The 22,073-nt window shown below is 30.4% G+C and overlaps 1 protein-coding gene across 1 annotated transcript; it reads right to left on the reverse strand.

Annotated features, from left to right (window-relative positions):
• Window positions 1-5,687: 5,687 nt before the first annotated feature.
• On the reverse strand, window positions 5,688-20,455 carry LOC123659478 (methanethiol oxidase). The gene is made up of 11 exons (XM_045594690.1): window positions 20,366-20,455; window positions 14,296-14,450; window positions 11,721-11,906; window positions 8,413-8,572; window positions 8,218-8,329; window positions 7,917-8,114; window positions 7,729-7,826; window positions 7,404-7,588; window positions 7,031-7,180; window positions 6,549-6,667; window positions 5,688-5,901 (listed from the first exon to the last, which is right to left on the reverse strand). Exons 1-11 carry the CDS (start codon window positions 20,373-20,375, stop codon window positions 5,856-5,858), a joined length of 1,419 nt encoding a protein of 472 aa, XP_045450646.1. The 5' UTR covers window positions 20,376-20,455; the 3' UTR covers window positions 5,688-5,855.
• Between the last annotated feature and the right edge of the window lie 1,618 nt (window positions 20,456-22,073).

Below are 22,073 nucleotides of genomic sequence, written 5' to 3' on the forward strand. Positions count from 1 at the left end.
TTTATTGTCTTTGAATTTTGACTCTTTTCTACATTCTGTTTTGCAAGTAAAAACATCAGTAATGTAGCAGTCTACAAGTTGTTTATTATTTTATGTACTTTAACTTCATATAGCTTTATTCGGAACATTGTGTTTTCATAGTAAATATATTTCCGCATCAGAAACGTTTCTTTGGAATGTAAATAAGGCACCCTCGTCACGATAAGGCGGACACGTAGGCCTCTTTCTCGTTTATAATATTGCTGTTTATCCAGTTAGGATATCCACATCACAGCAGTCTTATATCTTAATGTATCAGCTATATTTTTTTATTATATATATTTCAATGTTAAATTCGAGCTTGTATGAATGTAACTATATAAAAAAGTAAACGTACGAGTACATAACCCGTGATTAGGGAGATCTAGACATACGTGACTAATTAGTTTAGTAGCTGCTTTTGATACACATACATTTTTGTATATAAAAACATCACGTCTGTATTATATGTCTCGCATATTGCCTATAACTAAAGAGACTTGAAATTTGGTAGGAATATTCCTTTTGCTGAGTAGAGGTCAGCTAAGAACAGATTTTAAGAAATTCCACCCCCAAAGGGGTTGCGGTGTCGTTAACAATGGAAAATTCCCGTTTTTAAACTATAGCTCCTATCGAATCCATTTAAAAATGATCAATGAGCGGATTTTATGATAACTAATCCCCGATAAAGATTAGGCGGGGTGGGCGTTAACAATGAAAATTATTTTAACAATTTAATTTTTCTATTACCTATTTTAATGAAAATTATTTTTAACAATTTAAATTCATTATAATTAACAAGTTGAATCAAATCACAGATGCTTACAAAATTTGATAAAAATTGGTTCAGTAGCTCCGGAGTTACATAACGATAGCAACGCCACCTATCGGGTCCAATTGAGATAAAAACTACCATATCTTCCAAGTTAGACCAAATTACAGTTGCTTACAAAATTTGATAAAAATTGGTTAAGTAGTTACGGAGCTACATACTGATAGCAGCGCCACCTACCGGATCCAATTCAGATAAAAACTACCCTACCTCCCAAGTTGGACCAAATTACAGATACATACAAAATTGGATACAAATGTGTTCAGTAGTTAAGTAGTCATAACTTAATGGTATGAAAAATTTTTCGATCTCCTAATTTGTTAATTATCAGATCAATAATTAAGATAAAAAATTTAATACTCATTTAAAGCGTCAAGCGTAAAACCCAATAATATCACTTAAATAAACGATCACGGTCAGTAAATAGTTTCATTCATTATTGAAACATTTAAAACATTTTTAAGTTGAAAACTCTTTATTATATATAGCAGATACAGCTACAGAATGTTTACAGATAAAATAATCAATGTTGGAAATACTGAACTACGTTCGTTTTGCCCTATTTTTGTTTAACAGTAATTGAACGTACCTTGCCGTCTTTCACATAAATTTTACTGACTGTACACTAATTTATCGTACAAAAAATCTTTTACGGAACAACAAATCCTCCTTAACGTTCATAAATCGCGATACCCGTAAATGTCTTAACAGAGGGCTTAATGTGCTTTCAATTGCCTTAATCGATGGATAACGTAGATAACCGTACACTCGTATAAATGAGACCTTCATTTGACTAAAACTCTACGATACCGAACGGATAACGGTCTAATGGGTTGAGTACTTAATAGGGGCGAGTACGGCTAAACTGCAAATTGAAATTAAAGATAATGGTATGGGTTATGGAACTTCGCTATGGCTGCTTCGTTTAAATTAGAACACGTTAAAACCCCTTTACTCTTAAAGTGAGCGCCTTTAGCAGCTTCGAATAATTCTGTTTGCTTATTGTTACATAATTTCTCCTTTCAAAAGTTTGCGCTGTAGCTTAATGGTGTTTATTAATTAATAAGATATAAGACTTCGTTAATACATCTTCAATTAAGCAATTACTTGAAATGCGAAAACATATAAAGTCAATTAGCAACGTAAAAAAAAAAGAAAGGGAATTGTGATTTTATTAAAAAAAAGTTGTTTTTAATAATTCTATACTAACGTATTTTTGACTAAATAAACAGCATAATTTTAACCAAATTTGAATTCAAATTCTTATCACATTAACTTGTTTATATAGATTTTTTCATCAACATCATCGATACACGATACAATTGTCAAAACAGATTTTTTTATAACTTATTCATTAATATTGATATAAAACAAGTGCTCATTATATTTATATGACCTTATTTCTTATAAAAATAATGAAAAATTATGCAACTTTACTTCTACCCATACCTGCATCTACTTATCATAAATACACATATCACTACATACACACTATTCTGTTATAGAATACTTAAGTGAGATATTTTAAAATTCAGTTTCCAAGACCTCGGTTTGTACTTTAGCTAAAGTTTCAAATCCTTTGCAGAGTGGCATGTATAATATGCAGATTGTATTTCAATAGCTCTCAAGTCCAATGTAAAGAACTGTACAGTCGAGCTTGCTTGAAATAATTTTCTTATAAAGCATAGGTATATTTTACCTAGTAGCAACTTGAATACTTTTTGAAAATTAAATTTCTAGCTTTTTGCCTGTCTCATTTTTTCTGCTTGTCCGTCCATTGTATTTAAAAAAAAAATCTTTAAATAAATTTTAAGGAATTTGTTTTAGTATAATTTGAACCTTGGAAGTAAAATAGTCACCGAAAGTTTACATGAATATATAATTTCATATCTAGGGTCATAAAAAATTATATTTTTGTATCAAAAGTGCTCAAACTCAGTTGCGGATATCATATAAAATTTTCAATGATACAAGTATAATATTTTAATAGAATCGTGTCCTTAATTGGGCGTCCAAACAAAGTGTTAAATGTTGTCAACAAGAGGAATTTAATAAATGACTAACGTTTAGTGAAGCGGTGTCTTTTATCACATTCGCTTCACCTTCACCCGCGCCATTTGTCTCTCGTCGCGAATTCTCCCAGTTAATATTTCAGTGGAATCAAATTACGAAACTCGTAAGATGCCGGGAACATATTGAGGGACGGATGGGGCTCTGTTATGCGAAATACGCAAGGAACCGTCTTATGGCTCTATGTGAACATTTCGAAGAGTTATTTCTTTTGTAATGGCGCGAATTACATTTACTGCTATACCAACATGTACTAAGAAATTTAACATAAATCTTTGAAACGTTAATTTATTTATTCATTTATTTTTAGAACACTTGTTACAAAAATTTCGATGGTTATCTATCTGTCTGTCTTTATGTGTGTGTGTGATAAGGCTACTTGGAACCGATATTAGCCATTCAAATGATAAAATACTTATGTATAAAAATATCACAAGTTAGCAGTGAGATGTAACAGGCTAAATAAAATATAATGCAATTACAAGTATATCAGTAGGTACGTGAGATTATTTATAAATAAGTATTGCTTAACTACTGAATTTGTTATTGATTCTTCAAGATTACAAGATTATACAAAAAGCAATATTATTACGAGAGGTGCCATTATTGAGTTGGAATGTAAAATATAGAATGAATTTCAATTTCAAATTTATATAGAATAATATAATTATTTTTTTTATAAATTTAGAGTATTTTATTTTCGTATTGTACTTAAAACTACTACTAGGTGCTACTTTTTGATACTTTAGTCTAGAATTTTCTTTTTTAAAAAGGTTTTCGATTTGAAATCGGATATGACGATCTTCAACTATTTAGAAATTCGTGATCAAAAAGATAAAACATATCGGCCACTTTTGAAAATCCATATTTGATTAAAAATCACTCGTCCAAAATTTAATATGAATAGATGGAGTAATATGAAATCTGTTGCAGACAGCCGTTTCCTTTTATAAGGAAAATACGGGAACTTGTCGTAAATCTTATGCATTTTCAAATAATAACATTTAGACTGCGAAGCTTAAGCTTTAAAAGTAATGGGCTCTATTATTTACGGATGACAGTTACTACTAAGAAAATAAATTTAACAAACTTTACAAACACGTAATAAAAGGTTAATCATTCTTTATAACTAATACATTATACTATAATTTAGAAGATAATTCACTAAAATTTAAAATAACATTAACTACCTAACTTACCTATTGATAGTTTTATGATTTCAAAATTATAATGTTAGTAACAAAATAGTAGTAATTTGAAAAATCATCCATTTCTCTAACTTCTAACTATTATATATTATTAATATTTATAACTGTTAGTACGTTATCTCTTGCGTGAATTAATGATGTTTGAATTATGTTTCGTAAAATGATTTGCTATATTATTTCCTTCAAGATAGAGATTTCAAGAGATAGCAAGTAGACAACTTATATCGAGAAAAGTGACACGTTTCTTTTTTATATCTACTGTATTTCATATGTAGTAGAATGTAGACATTTGTGTGTAAGTTTATACATCTACACCACTTACCCAATTTTGATAATAAGTTTCCTTTTTATGTCTGGGTTTTCTGGAAGAAATGGCTAATTAGCCATAAGTCCACCCATTTTACTTCACTGTCTGTAACTATCTTTATTATTTTATGCTGTGTGGCTACGGTATTAGAGAATATAGCCACCCCCTCTCTTCTCGTGGGTGTCGTAAGAGGCGACTAAGGGATAATACAGTTCCACTATCACCTTGGAACATATAAAGCCGACCGAGGGCGGGATAACCACCCAACTGCTGGCTTTGAAATACACAGGCCGCAGACGGGCAGCAGCGTCTTCGGTGTGACAAAGCCAGGCCTGCGGTCACCAACCCACCTGCCCAGCGTGATGACTATGGGCAAAACACATGAGTTCTCGCAATATTTGGCTTGAACTTGTGGAGGCCTATGTGGAGGCTGATGTGATGATGATGAACTTTATGCTTTGTTTGTAATATATTTGTGGTGTACAATAAAGTATATAATAAATAAAATATAGTATTCATTAACAACAGAATATATTCATACGCATTTTAAAAGATAAAACAAATAACAGAACTGAACTGAGAAAGTCTGTATGCGTATCTCTATTTCGCAAAGGCCTAATTCCTTATAAGAAAAAGATTAAAACCTAATCCTCCATGCTGTTTCACTGCATGTTTGTGTATAATTTTACCAAACGGTCGTCATGAGCTATTTAGGATTACAATCAACATCGATTGGTAATTGAATCCACAGCTGAACTGTTGTTGTAAAAAGAAAACCTAGTTTACTTCTTAACGATATAGTTACGGTCATACAATAAATATCACTTTTATATAAATTTCAGTTGATTAATTTAATGAAATATACAAATTAATGAAATGCAAGTTTCTGAGAGTGATATTAAAGTAATTACTTTATACTTAGTTCGTGTAACATTGTAGTTATATACATACTAGCAAGCCAATTTAAAGAATGTCTGTATATTATATTTTCAACTAATTTCAAATATAACAGATTGATTTTAACAAGATTTCATTCGCAATATAATAGTATATAAGCTTTGATGAGAAGTAACTTTAATTAGACAACATTTCTTTCAAAACAGAATTAGGGTTCGACACAAAAAAAATGAACTTAGTATAATTTCTTACGTTTTATTAAATTTTACTGTTTAGAAGACTTTTATTGAAGTTTTCATTTTTATCCAAGATACTTTGTTAGGTCGGAAGAAGGTAACAAAAATAAAGAAATGTCTCAAATTATGCACGTTTATTACTGTAATCGATCAATTTTTGTACAAAAATCGTATTATGTTTTGATATATTATTTGTATCGTATAATATATACAATATACTGATACTAGTTATCATATAGTAGGAGATAGCATATAAACATATTAGCACGAGAATGATTACGTAGTTATTATTCAGCCAACCAAATATCAGAAGTGCAGTCGCCGCCTGGATACCTAATCAAAAGTATAAGTTATATTAATTATTAGATGATATTGAACAAATGATAAATATACATTGTCTCTTTTATCACTTGAATGAATCTAGTAACATTGAAAATCAATACCTAAAAGGTACATTGTATATATAGATACTAGCTGATGCTCGAGACTTCATCCGTGTGGTATTTAACTAGCCTACGGGAACTCTTTAATTTTTCGGGATCAAAAGTATTCAATATGTTGATCAGGAATATAAGCTACCACTATACATAATTTCATTTTAATCGGTCGAGTCGTGTTGGAGATTAGCACGCACAAACAGACAAACAAACAGAAAAATAAAAAAAATTGAAAAATTCCAAATTACTACTATTTTATTTCTTACAACCCCCCACTTACTCGGTTTTTAGCAATTTTTTTCATTGTACAGAAATTCGACCTCTACAGTTTTATTACATGTATAAATATGTACATATACATATATGTGTATATATAAGTACCTATAGCTTTTAAGCGATTATCAATACAATAATTTTTTTCTACTTAACTACTAACGACTTCATATATGAATGAATACAAGAAAACTTGAAAACCGTTGAAGCGTCTTCATTATTGGTAAAAAATCTTTAAAGAATAAAAAACATCAGAAAAAGTTTCATTACCTCATTTCATGCGCTAATACGGGACCGTTTGGCTCTTTACCGAAGTCGACAAGAAAATCCGGGTCCAATTTCATGCCTCCATTAACCGTGTCTACGTCCAACTTGACCATCCAGCCTCCCTGAATATGCAAATACTTTGATCTAGACATCGCTCGATTTTTAAGCAGTTTTATGATTTTTTCTTTCGATTCTTAAACTACTTCTTGCTTAAACCTACTTTTGTAAAGGAATTACTGATCTCATAATGTAATTATAATAAGTTTGATTGTATCTCCTAGTTCTAAGTGAATTACAAATTATGTGATATATACTTGCAATAATTCGCATTATGAATTTTGAAGTCGGATGAAAAATAAAACAAAAGTAATGAATACAAATTCGAAAATATTTAATCAGAGTAGCAATATTTGTAAAGATAATGTATGAGCTACTATAAAATAAATGAAATTTTAATTTAATAAAAAAATAAAACTTATACCAACCTCTATAGCCATTTGTGGGAATAATTGTTTATCCCAAGGGGTGTATAATGACGAAGTTACGTAAAGACGCTTTCCATCCAAAGATAACTGCAGCATTTGAGGACCTCCAAGTAATTTCTTTCCCTTTACTATTACTGGCTTGGGGGGTTCCTTCAATTATAAAGTATATAATTTTTATTCAATGTATTGTTGTAATTTTGTCTTGTAGGCAGAAAATGTGTTTCAGTTTTTAAAAGCAATACTACAAGCATAAAATTCAGTAACAAAGAGAAAAATTCGAAATGAATGACAAAGCGGAACTGTCATTGTGTGGAGTCATGAAGGATTAATTTGATCTTTTATTTGCTCGTGTTAGGAAATGAGAAATTCTTGCCTTTAGCTTTTTATTTTCAACGATTTTTAGACCTTGGTTAGAAATTATTCCACCTAAATGAACTTTGCCTGTAAGTTTTGGGTTCTTTGGATCAGTTACATCATACTGACTGACTTCTCCTTGCATCCAGCACGAAAAATATAAATACTTATCATCCAGAGACAAGAGGATATCAGACATTAAGCCTGAAACAAATGAAGTTGTCATATTGATAAAGCGCTATAAATTTAGTTGACTAATTCAGATTGATAAAACAATGAAGATATATTTATAGAGTTTTGCTCGTATCTCATTTACCTAATGTTTTAACAAAACAATTTTTTACCATTAATTTTAGATTCCACGCCGTTTTTCAAAACTGTTACCGCGGGAACATCGATTACTTTATCCGCGTTCCATTTTCCATCGTCCAACTTATGGATCCTACAATAAAATAAGAATGGTATTCATGACTTTTCTCTATAAATAATGCAATAATTTTCTACGCTAAATAAATATATTCAAATCTCTTACCTGTATACATTAGCCTCGACAGCGCATCCGACAAATCCCACCGGGGATTTAGGATCATGAAGGAATCTGATCTCAAGAGGCGCACAACCCTCCCTACCTAAGTCTATGACTTGTATTAGCTCCTGGGTTGACCATTTATAAACGTTTAGGGAAGTCCCATATCTTTCCGGGTTAGAAACGTCGTCATTGTGTAAGCCTCTACAATAAAAAAATTTGATGTTATTATTTATTTGTGAACTTCTTTCAAATAAAATGCTATGAACGAAAATATTTTTATGCGTTGTTTTACAATACGACTTACGTCTTAAAGTGCTTTGGACTACCCCATTCAGATGAAACCATAACATCGTGATAAGGCTGATACCAAAAGTCATAACCAAACTTGGCTATTTTTTTTCCTTTTGTCCAAGTGCCTAAAATGTACACACATTTATATTTAATCTACGTTTTAATTTAAGTGCACTCCAATGAAAAATGTCTGAAAGTTTTCTCTTACCTTTCACTTTCAAAGTTTTCGCATCAAAGAGAATAAAATCCCCCTTTCCGTTTTCGTCTTTATCCCCCATAGTCGATATCATGATTTCGCCACTAGCTAAACAGTGTGTCGTATGAGGGAAACTGCAGTTGAATGACTTCATCTCAGAGCCGTCTATTACCTGGTAATGAGATTTCCATGCCATGAACATTCGACAAGGATTCAAAGAAGCATTCGCTAAAATTGAGTTAAAGCTTTTTATACGTTTTCGAATGTCATTCTAATCGACGACTAATAAAACTGAGTTTTGAAATCTCTTTTGCGACTTGAGTGTAATAAAATTTATTTTACAGGATGTTATTGTATACTTTTTAACTGGCCATAGAAAGAAAAATTAACAAAACTGTTTAGATAAAAAAATATAAAAACCAAAATGTGAAAGTCAGCGTACATAATATTTTTAAAGAATAATACAACAACCTATATAAATATGTACGAAGTGAGTTTATGGAGTTATTTAAACGGTTATTTACATTGTGTGTGTGTCAAGCAAATAAAAGGATTTACTTCACAACGTTATTATTTTTGAGCAGTCTTATATTGACTTAAGAGTACATATTAAAATGGTATGTTTGTTTCCCTAGTGGTAAAAGCTACAGGAATTTATTATATACTTCAATAACAAATATAAATTAATAAAACTGATTAAAAAAAATAATGTTCAAATATGCATACGTAATTGAAATCTAACGAAGTCATTTGAAATATTGTTTGAATGAGAAAAATAAGGGAAATAAAGTAGCTTAAATAGCTAATGCCCGTTGAAAACCGTTTGGTAAAGTTTTGAATGTTCAAAGTTTGTCGATAGATTCGGGACGAGTTCAGCGCAGGTAGTTGTAGCGTAATTTCACTTCATAACTATGTGGATAACAATTATAGTTGAGGCAGTATATGATCGACTGAGCGATGTAGGTAATGCTGCTAACATTTATTGCATAACTTACGTTATTGGATGTTATATAACGCATCTAGCAAAATTATTGAGCAAAATATACTAAATACCTACAACATCTTTAATTATTATTTTAAACGGTAATAGAGTCGTATCTACAAATAATTTTAATTTTGGAAATATTATCAGATAAAACTTTATTATTCTAAAAAAAAATTAGGCATGATTTTCTTAACTTTGAAATAACTTATATTTTAACTATTCAGCGTTGATGTTGAGTGATCTTCTTATTTTGGTTTAAGTAAAACAACTTCTATAAAATAAAAATGTAACATTTTAAATATCTATCTAACCTAATTATCTGTAAGAAATAGTGCGAATTAATAAATATCAAACTAAATAGTAGTAGTGCTAGATGATCAACGATAAACAATTAGAAATAAAGCAACTGAAAAGAAAGGCCTTTGTCATAAAGTATAACGCATTTCTAACGAGACAATGAATAATATTATGAAGATTTTATGTAATTTTTGCATCGAATTAAATATTCTCCTTATCACCCTCAGACACCAATTCATTAAGTAATATAAAATATATTAAAGTATAATATGATACAAAACTTATCATATTTTACTAAATATATTAATATTACAAAAATATTAAAAATTGTATCATTCCAGTGTACAGCTATTTACACAGGCTCGTAATATTAAAGAATGGCCGCATGTGATATTGAAAGTATAAAAAAAGAGATGAAATTAAAAAAGTTTATCCGATCTGTTGACATAAAAATTCAGTTTTACGAGTTTTGAGCTAACAAGTACCAACTTACGTCCACGTTACTAACGTTTTCAGTTTTTAACTAGGTAAGTTACCACAATAGAATTTTCTATGAGCCTGAATTACTTTGTTACATAAAATTTTACAATTTTCGTAGGAAATATTTACGTTTTAAATTACGTATTCCACTTTATTAATCACACAACAACTTATAGACCAGTGCTTTTAAGGCTTTGAAAATGGTAAAAAGTGAAAAAAAAAATATAGTAGGACGAAACCCATTGGAAAAAGAAGACAATACAACGACATGAAAGGAAAAATAAATTACGGGCGATCAAGGGTAAAAAACGGTTTATCTCGATTTCCGGCTATACTACAAGTCCTATAGAAATAAAGCAGTTTCAAGATGAGCTTTAATATCTGTATTCAATTACGTAATAAAATAGATGTATATAATGCAATTACAATGATAATTAAAACAATGAATATGAATTCACTGATATATGTATTTAGGCACTGAATTATTGAAATGTATTCTGTAATATATACAATAGTTTATTCTAATAATAACTGAAATATTAATAAATTAGAGCGTTTAATTTCATTTATATTTACTTTTTAGTTAGTAGCATTGGAAAAATTATAATATTTGTAACATAATGTTTGAATACAGGCATGTATGAGTATCTTCTCAAAACGTATGATGCATATACCATGTAGTGTTTTATTTCAATTTTATTAAATAATATTTAAAAAAATGTGCCTACGATAAATATTAAAGAGCATCACTTAATATTTAATAATTGTAAACTTCTCATCCCTCACAAGTTTATATAATAAAATTTAAATCTTAATATATATAAATCTCGTGTCACAATGTTTGTCCTCAATGGACTCCTAAACTACTTAACTGATTTTAGTCAAATTTGCACACCGTGTGCAGTTTGATCCAACTTAAAAGATAGGCTATATTTTATTTTGATATATAATGTTATTATTATATTTCAGAAAAAAATAAGGTGATACGAAGTTCGCCAGGTCAGCTAGTATTTTATATAAGGAAATATTCTGATACTACGTGACGTACTACGTACGTACGTGTTTTTACAATTTTTAACCCCCTCCCTCATGACCACCTGTAGTATTTGCGAATACCCCCACGAGTTTTCACGTAGTCATTCAAAAGTATGGTTTTATATATTTTTTAGCAAACAGCGAGTAAAAAAAAATATTTTGGGTCACAATTGCCTTTATTAATGCCATAAAAACGCCATATTTGAATATAGCTCGAAAAAGTGTGGGATTAGCTAGAGATAATAATATATAATAATAATAATACGTGACGAAAACCTTAGACCACTCCTCCGCCCCTGTGACCAAGTGTGGTATTTTTAAAGGTCTTTAAAAATACCCCCGCCCCTGAACCCCGTAGTATGGGTACGTTCCCTTAGATGGTTTTCAATTTTCAGGTTTAAAGTTTAATGAAAATATAATTAATTACCTAACGAAATTAATTTTTATGCGCAATAAATATTCCAGAAAATAATTAAAGGTTAATATATATAGGCATCGATGGTGCTTAAGATAACTTTATTACCTTGTGCAATTTTGGCTTGCGCGGGTCGGTACCAACGTCAACAACGAAGATATTGCAGGAGTGTAAACTTGGTAAGATAAGTAAATTTCTTTCCAATTCAGGATCATCGTGGCAACTTGAGCAGACATTCCAACCGCTGTGATGAATCTCGTTTCCTGGACTTCCAGTGTATGTGCGATGGATGACCTAATAAACAATGCATACGATTAAATTCGCGACTCAACAACGGATTTTTTATAATCTACTATCAATCCTCAGCACCGCTGTACCGTTATGCAGATGTATATAATATATAAGATATCTATAAAGATAAAAATCCGAATACGTTGTTTCATTGTAATGAGCGAAATTCGCGTAAATATTAGAAAACAATACAACTCATAATAGAAAATTGTTAAATAAAAACGTTCATACCAGAAAAACCGTACGAATCCTTGTGTCTTTTATATCCAAATTTGCTGAGAACTGTTAAAGTCATTTAAAAAAAAGTAACAAAAATGTAATCGCCACTAGATTCGAATTCCAAACTAAGACGTATTGCATTCCGCTTGTTAATTTACTTTCGCGCTCGTACGCCGAGATACACAATACTTTCCTAGTCCTAAAATCCTCTAGGATTACCGGAACGTTATTGCCTCGCTGTGACATCGCTCCGGACTAAGCGGACGTTCGTACAATTTTATTTGCTAATATCCCAGCTAATTTAGCTCTCCGTATTTTCATTTTATTCTTTATTATTTCCTTTATCTCTTAGCTAATATTAGCTGCGGATATTTATTCCTCAATACGGAACTGTGATACAAGTATTCTTTTAATCTTAATTACATTAAAGTTAAGTATTTTTTGCTTTGTGTTTACGGCAGTAAGAATATAGCCACCCTCTCTCTTCACGTGGGTGTCGTAAGAGGCGACTAAGGAATAACACACCAAGCTAAGCCAGCCATGTGGTCACCAACCCGCCTGCCCAGAGTGGTGACTATGGGCAAAAAATATGAGTTCACGTCATTTTCGGTACGAACTTGTGGAGGCCTATGTCCAGTATGTACTGTATTTGGCTGAAGTGAAGTGAAATGATATTAAACATAAGTGCTTGCCATCATGCAACACAATTGTTTGAATATTTATGCAATTAAAAGATTCAGTTTTGCTTTTCATTATGATAAAGCAGCTCATATATTATTATCAAATAATGAGCTTCATGTAATAATAAAGCCACTCACAGTAAAGGTAATAAGTACATAAACATGATTCCTGGTTAAGATTATCATTTTACCAATTCATGTTCTTAAAAATATAACTGTCAAAGACATTATGATAGTAAATATATTTTAATATATACTATATTTGACCTAGCCCAGTAAAAATCTATAAGTGACAACAAGGGCCTACTATACTTTTCATGGCATGTTTTCCGTATAATGCGCGACGAGTTATAGTGTAAGCATGAATTATTTTAAATTGCTATTCACAACATAAAACATCAATGCGTATTTCTATCACATATTATTAAGAAGCAAACATTTGATTTTTGACTCAAAATCTACCAAACCCATTTTATTAATTAATTAAAAAAAATCTTCCACTATCAGTATTTGTTTGTTATCGCTGATTGATAGGTATAGGCTATATTTCAATATGAAAAAACGGAACAGCCAAAATTGTGTGATCCACGCGAGCGAAGTTGCGAGCGGAAAGCTAGTAATTTATAATTGCGTTATACAACGGTTTTTAATTTATAGGTAAAATACGTAATCACCTGTTTGCATTTCGAAGGAGATATGAAAAAAGTCGAAAACGATATCAATAAATTCTTGATACAAGGCTAATTAAGTCATTTGTGGTATTTAATTATACTATGTTTATGAGCTTTACGAAAATAATACATAACCTTTGTATCAATAAATGAAAGTTTTGTGGTACATCGACTGTAGTTCAAGTTCCAAACCAGGTTTTATTCCATTCTATAGCATTCATCGATACGGTCCAGCGAATAGTACTGAACAAATGTTTGTCTACTCTATCGACGTTTAGACAGGTTGAACAAAAGTACTCAGTCTTCCGGCTTAAGCTCAAATATATCGATTCAGATTCAGAAAGAACTTTACAATTTTTACTGGAAATCATTAAATGATTTCCATTGAAGAACGAAAAAAAAATATGTTCGTAATGTGTAACTTAAAATTAACTCTATCGAACTTGTGCTTAATGATTGACATTTCCGTGACATTTTAAGTCTATTTAAAAGGCTTTTCATTTACGTCACTTCTTATATCAGGGATGTCGCATTATTTTGTCTTTAGTAAATCATTTTTTTTTTATTTCGTCAAATCAATTCGACGTAAAAACAATGTTCGAAAATGTTATGTGACATTATTTCCAATTAATATTATCTAACCATTATAAAATGAACTTCGACAACCCTCAGCTGCTTTATTAAATTGTATCCTTATTATAATCGTATATTACGCTGTGAAAATATTCGTAGAAGCTAAACTATATTAATATTAAAATTTTTGTTGTAAGTAAATTCGTAAATGGTTTTAGCGGGTTTTTATAACATATACATGTGTTAAACCTGGCTGTATGTGGGTGAGTTAGGGTCCACGTCGACAGTTGCGAGGTAATCTTCCTTAGTCTGATCTGGTTGAACGCACACCACATACAGCAACTCTTCCCTAGGGCCGTTTTTGAATGCGTCGAGTGGGGATGGGTACCCCGGTCCGAGTTTACCTGCGGAAAATAAATTATAATTGTTTTGCGAATAAATTCTGTGGGAGTTTCAAAGTGGAAGTAACGTTACCCTCAAGGATTCTAAGGGTTACTGTTGATGGATAATGGAAAAAGACAATAAATAAAAAAAAACAAATAATTATAATAAGAAAAATAAATTTATCTTACATATTGGATATTTATTAAATATTGTAACAGTTTTGTAATACGGATTTGTCGCTTTTATTGTGACTCTATCTTACCCCTTCATTCTTTTAGCCATGTAATTTGTTTGCATTTTCTTGTATCACGTATACTTCTCGATTTCGAATCCTTTAGGTTAGTTTTTTAGGTTAAAAATAACTGATTAAAGTGTGATAAAATTTATGAAAGACGTTATATTAATTTCATTTCTATTGAAAATGTATCCTAAATTTGGATTTACATTATTGGAGCATTTCCACTTTTATATAAAATACCCATTCATAGGATGCGATAAATATAGTTTTTGCCTATTTTCGTGGCAATAAATATCAATATATAAAAATAAACAAAACAGTAATAATGTCGCAAGTGAATACGTACAGAAATCGTTGACTGAGAAACGATGCTAAGATTTGCAATTTACTTTGGAAATGAGTTTTGCGCATTGCCAATTTGTCTCATTCAATAAACAGTCAATAGTCATTGAAATATCATATTTGTAAGCATTGACGAGGTTATGTAAACATCGAGGGGAGATTAATATTATCAAGCAAAATGTATTTCTAAAGAATAAGCTGTCAATAACGAATCGATCTAGAAGCAAAACTGCGTATGTTTTATAATAATTTTTTTTAGACAAGAAATAACCGTACTGTAATATTTTTTTTTTTGCTTAATCTGCTTATGCTATAAGACATTTCTTCTTTCCAAAGTTCATCGGGATGTCTCGATACTATAATATGACAATATTTTTAAACTTTATATTTTAAATTTTTATATTAAAAATTTTTTTCACTTATCGACGATGACTGCTTCAGTAATATATAAAATTTTATGCGTCTAGTTGTTAAGAATATGCCTGGCTATATTAATAGATTATTTAGCCCGAAGGCTTTGAACTTGTTTTAAGTTTTAATTTTTTTATACTTGAAATTTTGCAAATACGCATACGGTTTGCGAAATAATAGGCAGATACCGTAGACTATATAGAGACCAGTGATACCTTGGTCTTGCTGGTAAACGCGTTACTAAAACTATACCCGACCCTTCCCCGGAGCTCTGACTGAACTCGCCACAAGAACACGACCCTACTAACTTATACTAATTTACACTACTTGAACATTATTTAGCAATGATCTTCTGTATGATTAAGGTACTTCCCTAGTAGTTCAGTAGTTCATTTTCTGACTTTTTGTCAAGACACCAAGTACTAAAGCAACTAATCCGAAACTAATCCCGTCTGTAAACGATGTGTTTAAAAAGAATTAAGTACCTACAAGAAAAAAACTTTTAATCCTTATATAGGTACGTCTCGGATAACTGTTTTCAGTCAGAGCAGGTATTCTTAGAGGCCTTCTCCTCCCAGAGGCTGGCCCCGATGCCAGGTAGACAGTTATCTTGTATTAAAATGTCTCCGCTATTTAAAGGAGCGCTTGTAACATTATGCCATATGCGTTTATTGCGGTACTTCTTAAACAGGACACTGGTTCTTAAGTTCATGCATTCAAATACACCAACGCACGCCATTTTATGTTAATTCAGATCACTCTGCTATTATAATATTAAAGACTGACTTATGACTGTATGACTTATTGTTTCCGATTATTTTCAATTTTGGTACGAAATTTAATTCTACACAGCGCTACATAAGCGCTGGATTTGTTAAAACGACATCGACAGTGAGGGATAACCACCCCTTGCAATTTAGTAATCACGTGAGGTAATGCTTGCATATAAATTACTCCTTTGTTTGGTATAATCTCATTAAGCGCCAGTGTTTGTCGTATCAAGTTCTTTATTTTGTACATAATTTTACGTTTTAAAAGACTCGAAGTAAAATTCAAACGAGTTGTAACGAAAAGATGAATAATATATTTATATATATTTATGACCATGTATATGTAATTAAAAACCTTTATATATTCAAGTGAGTGATCGGAAAGCTAATCACCTATCTCAACCACCATTATTGATTTGTGAATTCACTAATCTCAGCTTTTATTCTAAGACGTGTTGGTTTATTCGCTGTGTTTTCATCATGGATGGAGCAGTTTTTTAAACGAGCATTTAATTATTTAATAATAAATGTTAATTAAATATAACATTATTATTTTTTTAATGTTCAAGGTTGCATACTATTATGATTAAAAATGGATTCAAAGCTTGTCGCTAGGACTATATTTATATTCCTAAAAATCACGTTAAATTAACTTTTGTAAACAATTATAAATGTAAATATTTCCATAAGCAAGTCCATTCAAATATCTTCCTTATCTCGGTGGCTGAAGAGTAATCTTGTACGAATTTATTATTAATTTCTAATTTATTCGAAGTCTGAGAATTTAATATTAACGTTTCTAATTATCAATTTAAAGTCTAAATTTTGATCAATTTTGTAATAATATATGGTAAGTATGTGCAGATTGGTTTTAGAATATATTTTTATGCTCCTATGACCAAAAACATTACTTGTTAAGTTTTTGTCTGTGTATCTATATGCGTAAAAAAGGACTGAACCTATTTTCATGTAACTTAGCATCATTAAAGCTTATAAAATTAGTATAATGGAGACGATGAAACGTAACCACTCTGGTATAGTGGGGCGTGCAGGCGTTTAAAACACCGACAGTGTTACGGGTTTGATTCCTGCTCGGGATGGATATTTTTGTAAAAATATTTCTTTCCAGTTTGGATGCCTGTCCTTGTCGCTGTGGAGCTGCGTGCAGGATTAAGCTCCATCCTCCTCCAAAGAGGAGAAAGAGGAGGGATGTTACAGACTGAATCATATAATTATCATGTATGAAAAGTAGCATTATGACACTTAAAAGCAGGGCAATAATTTTCAATATAGTTCTAGTACATAGTTTATTTTTGGAATATAAAATTATTTTCATATTGTGCATAGCAGGAGTTGCCAGTAATTGTTACATTTTTAAATATAAAAAAAACAAGTGTGCCTTTGTGTTTTTTTTTTTCACCAGCTTACCTACTTCCCAAGTCAAGCGTACGTAAAGAAGTTTTACTTCAGAAGCTAGTTTTAGATGTATCAACTTATATTTAAAATCCTCAATTTGTGATAATTTATAAATATCGTGTGCTATGCTACTCTCACAGTCGTCGCGTCTGTACCCAAACCTGTACAGACAAAAATAAAATAATAATACTGTACTAGAAACCGGTTAGGTCAGGTTAAGACACACGTAAAACATCATCAATACTTTCGTATAATAACATTATCAAATTTTGTGTGTATACCTACTACAAACATAAAAAAAACTACACTAAAAACTAATAAAAAGGTGGATTTAGTTATAGGGATCCACTGTTATTACTTTTTTTTTATACAACTGGCAAATAAGCGCAACGCTCACCTGATGGTAAGCAATTAAAGTAGCTTGTAGACGCCTATAACACCAGAAGCATCGCAAGCGCATTGACGACCCTAAAAATAGCTCTAGTCTGAGAGCAGCATATACTTGGAAACCTATCAAAAAGGAATTAGTATAAATCAGTTTTTATGCTTCTTTTAATGAATTTCAATAATAAGAACCGTTTTGTTAACATTTAATATTAATAATTTGTTTATTGTAAGCTGTTATCGGTTTTAAATTATTATAAAAAAGTTTTTTTTTTTAAGTATTTTATTTTTAACCTTTAGGGGTCGTTCAAGTATTACATAAGCACCGAAAGGTGGTGGGACAGTGGGTGGTCGAACAGCAAATATCCAATGTCATCGAAAACTTGGATTCATGGATTAAAGTTTAAAGGAACGAGAACACTTAATTTGAATTTACCAAATCTTAAAAAGAAAAAAAAAACTTAAATTTTAAGAATAAGTTTAAAACGTTAAATATGTTTACGAATGTTTACAATTTTCTTGAATAAATATAGGCATACCTATGCCTATATATTATATGTTAATATTAACTGTCCAATAAAGTCACGTGAATAACAATAAAGAAACCTGAATAGACTTAAAAATACTTATACTACCAATGTTTACGCAAACATAGGGGAGGGGTATTGACTTTCACTGACAAGGGGGAGGGGGGAGTTGAAAATGACTAACTGCTTACGTTACACTCGAATAGTTCCTTACTGTTTAAAAAAAAAAAAAGTTCCTTACTTAACCGACGAATTGAAAAAAAAACGATACAAAAATACAAGCACAAAATTATCTTAACGTAACTGATAACTGACGTTCGATATGTAAATATTTTTTTTCCTTTCCATTTAACTTTTTCATAATTATCATCGTCGTTTCCATATCTCTTAATAAATAATATGTTACCGCATATAATTACACATAAAAATTAAATAATATCAATAGCCAGAAATGAACTGATTTGGATAATTTGAAATGTTTTTTTTTAGCCTTCGTTATTAAAATGTCATTGCATATTACAAAATCGATCCTAGTTTAAAGAAAAGTATAAAACGGCAGATCTCTTAGCATCTAGTACCAAGGTGAATCTCGGATACAATCTAAACAAAAAATTATATTTATGGCTTTCATAGTTTCACGCTTAAATGTCGGCAAGGTGACCCTAGTACTAAAAATCCATTATCTATTCATTTAGCCAGTATGGACCTAATTGTCTTTCGCTGCTTTTAATATAATATAACCCCAATTTCCACCTTCTTTTTTGTAATACAGTATTTCAAATTAAAGAATACTGTATTGAATACGTTTAACATAAGTCAGTTTATTCTAAATAATTATAATTATATTTAACATGAATTGTTTCCATAAAAAGAAATAAATATACCCCGTAAATATTTCAATATTTCTGAATCGTTACTCTAGAAATACAAGATGATAATTATGACTCTTACTACTATGAGATTACTATTAAATTTGAATAATTTAAAATCGAGCTGAATAACGGAATGGCAATCGCAAACGAATTCGCAGATACAGCTCGTCTAATGCTACATTATTCACCGATCATGACAATAATATTATTGTGTGAGTGTTAGTGAAGAAAAACAAGAAAAGGGTTTAATAAATCAAAATATTACTAAGATTATAATTATTATAACTTCAATTTAATATCACGGCATATGTATAAAGAATACTTAAAAATTGTCATAACAACAGATTATTTCGGAGGTTCAATGGTAAGAAAATTGATTCATAATAAAATTGGCAGTAAAGTAATTCCTTTTTTAAACGTAATTATATTTGTCAAAAAAAACCAAACTACACATACAGACATATAGATAATAAATACTTTAAACGTGTATATTTAAAGTATTTATTATCGATATTTATGTATATATATATATATATATCAACCTACAGTACATTTCATTTTAAAAGGTTTAAACGAACATGCATAAGTAAACACGTCAAAAATAAAACGATTTCGTATTACGTTCAGTGTTTTTATATACTGTATACACATACAATCTACAGTCGTAATCAATCGAATATTCAACACAAAATTATCGATTATGTATTATATGTCCGTAAAATTATATCACTACCAATAAAATGATGTAATGCAATGAAAAATTATGTACTTGTTGATAACAAATGTTTATCTTATTATTAAAAATATAAATGACATCTGAATGATAGTCACCTCTCCGTTTAATACTTATAAACAACACATAGTACACAGCTTTAGTTACTGTGTAAAACGTAAAAAGATGTTTAATATATGCGATGAATATTAGATAAAAATATGTTTAATAAAACCTATGAAATAATATAATATTCAACTCACAACAGGACATTTTGTAAAGAGAATATAAGCATTACAGTTCCAACACTAAGTGAGGCACGAACAACCAGTCACTGTGCATGGGCAGCCCGTACTACATCACAAGTATGTACACTAACCAATTATCAATACATTTTTGTCTCCATTATACCCGTCTCTTTTTTGCTTACCTTGTTTAAATATAACTGTCCCATACTTGTTTGTTACCACAGAGTACTTGTCTAGTAATTTTGTGTCTTAAATTTTAAAACATTTAAAATATGTACATATATTTAAATCGTTGTTAAGTATTTTGTTGTTGTTATTAGTAGGTATATTAGTTTTATATCTAAACAAAAACTTTGTGCCCCTTTTTACGAAAATTGCGCGGACAGAGGTTATGACATTTCGTTCACTTATCTATACATATAATAAAATGGTAGGAAAGTCAAAACTGTACATTGAATATATTTTTAAAAGAATACTTGGGGTGTGATGAATCGATACCGAAGCCAAAAATATAGTTTTTAGAATTTTTGTCTGTTTGTTTGTCTGTTTGTCTGTATGTCCTGGATAAACTCAAAAAGTACCGCATGGATTTACTTCAAATTTGGCACGAATATTACTAAGAAGTCGGGTCAACATATAGGCTACATATTATCATGCTATCACCTACTGGGAACGAGCATTGAACCTTTATTTCCTCAACGCATTCTGTAACAACGTGTAATCTAACGACGCATATTTGAATATTATTGTTATTATGTTAATAACCATGCTATATAAGCTAGCTTCACACTATAAAAATCACGCAATATAAGTAATTAAGCCGATAAACATAATTAAATGAATATAAGTAGACAAGACAATTTTAAAGCAGCGCCATCTACGAGATTTTTCTATAGATATGAAATGTAAAGAAGAAACGGGTAAATGAATGTTATTTTAAAAGGTATAATCGTAGGTATTTTTGGTGCTGTATAGCATTCACGCAGAAGACGTCGCGGACAGCAACTATAGTTTATATAGAGAAGGAGTGCATAATGCTAATACGTATTTTTTTAAATTATGTATAAAAATATATGAAATCAATAAAAAAATATATACGACTATCATGTATTTGACACACACACGCATATAACTCTTTTGTTGACTGTCAAAGTCTGTAGTTAAATTGAAAAATTAAAAAAAGGTACTTTATCTACAATATATTATGATTTTTTTTAAATCAAATTTTTTATATATGGTCGAATTTCGACCTTTGGGCGTTGGGGTTTATACATAAATAGATATTATAATGTTACTCTCTTCTAAGGATAAATTCAGCACAATAGTGATAACTAGAAAGATTGAATAATCATAGAGGTCAGTGCTCTTTACAACATGACAGTAAATTACAAGAGATAAAATTAGTCATTTATAAATATAAAACAAAATGTAACGACAATGAACACAAATGGAATAGATTAAGGAGACACATTTACAAAATTACAAGTACGACGATTTTTGTGTAGAAGAAACACAAAAATCGTAACACAAAAAAAACAATAACAGATGTCATAACTTTGTAGATAATTAATCTAGTCAACAAGTTCAAAAACGTGTTATATGAGATAAAGCTAAGGGGTAGAAGGATTTTCTAGCATGCAAAAAATTGCAAAAGTTATCAACAACCTACGTTGCCAAAAAAGGAACTTTGTTAATAACTCTGAAACTATCAACATTTAAGAAA

Source organism: Melitaea cinxia, chromosome 14 (genome assembly GCF_905220565.1).
Source record: "Melitaea cinxia chromosome 14, ilMelCinx1.1, whole genome shotgun sequence".
NCBI lineage: Eukaryota > Metazoa > Arthropoda > Insecta > Lepidoptera > Nymphalidae > Melitaea > Melitaea cinxia.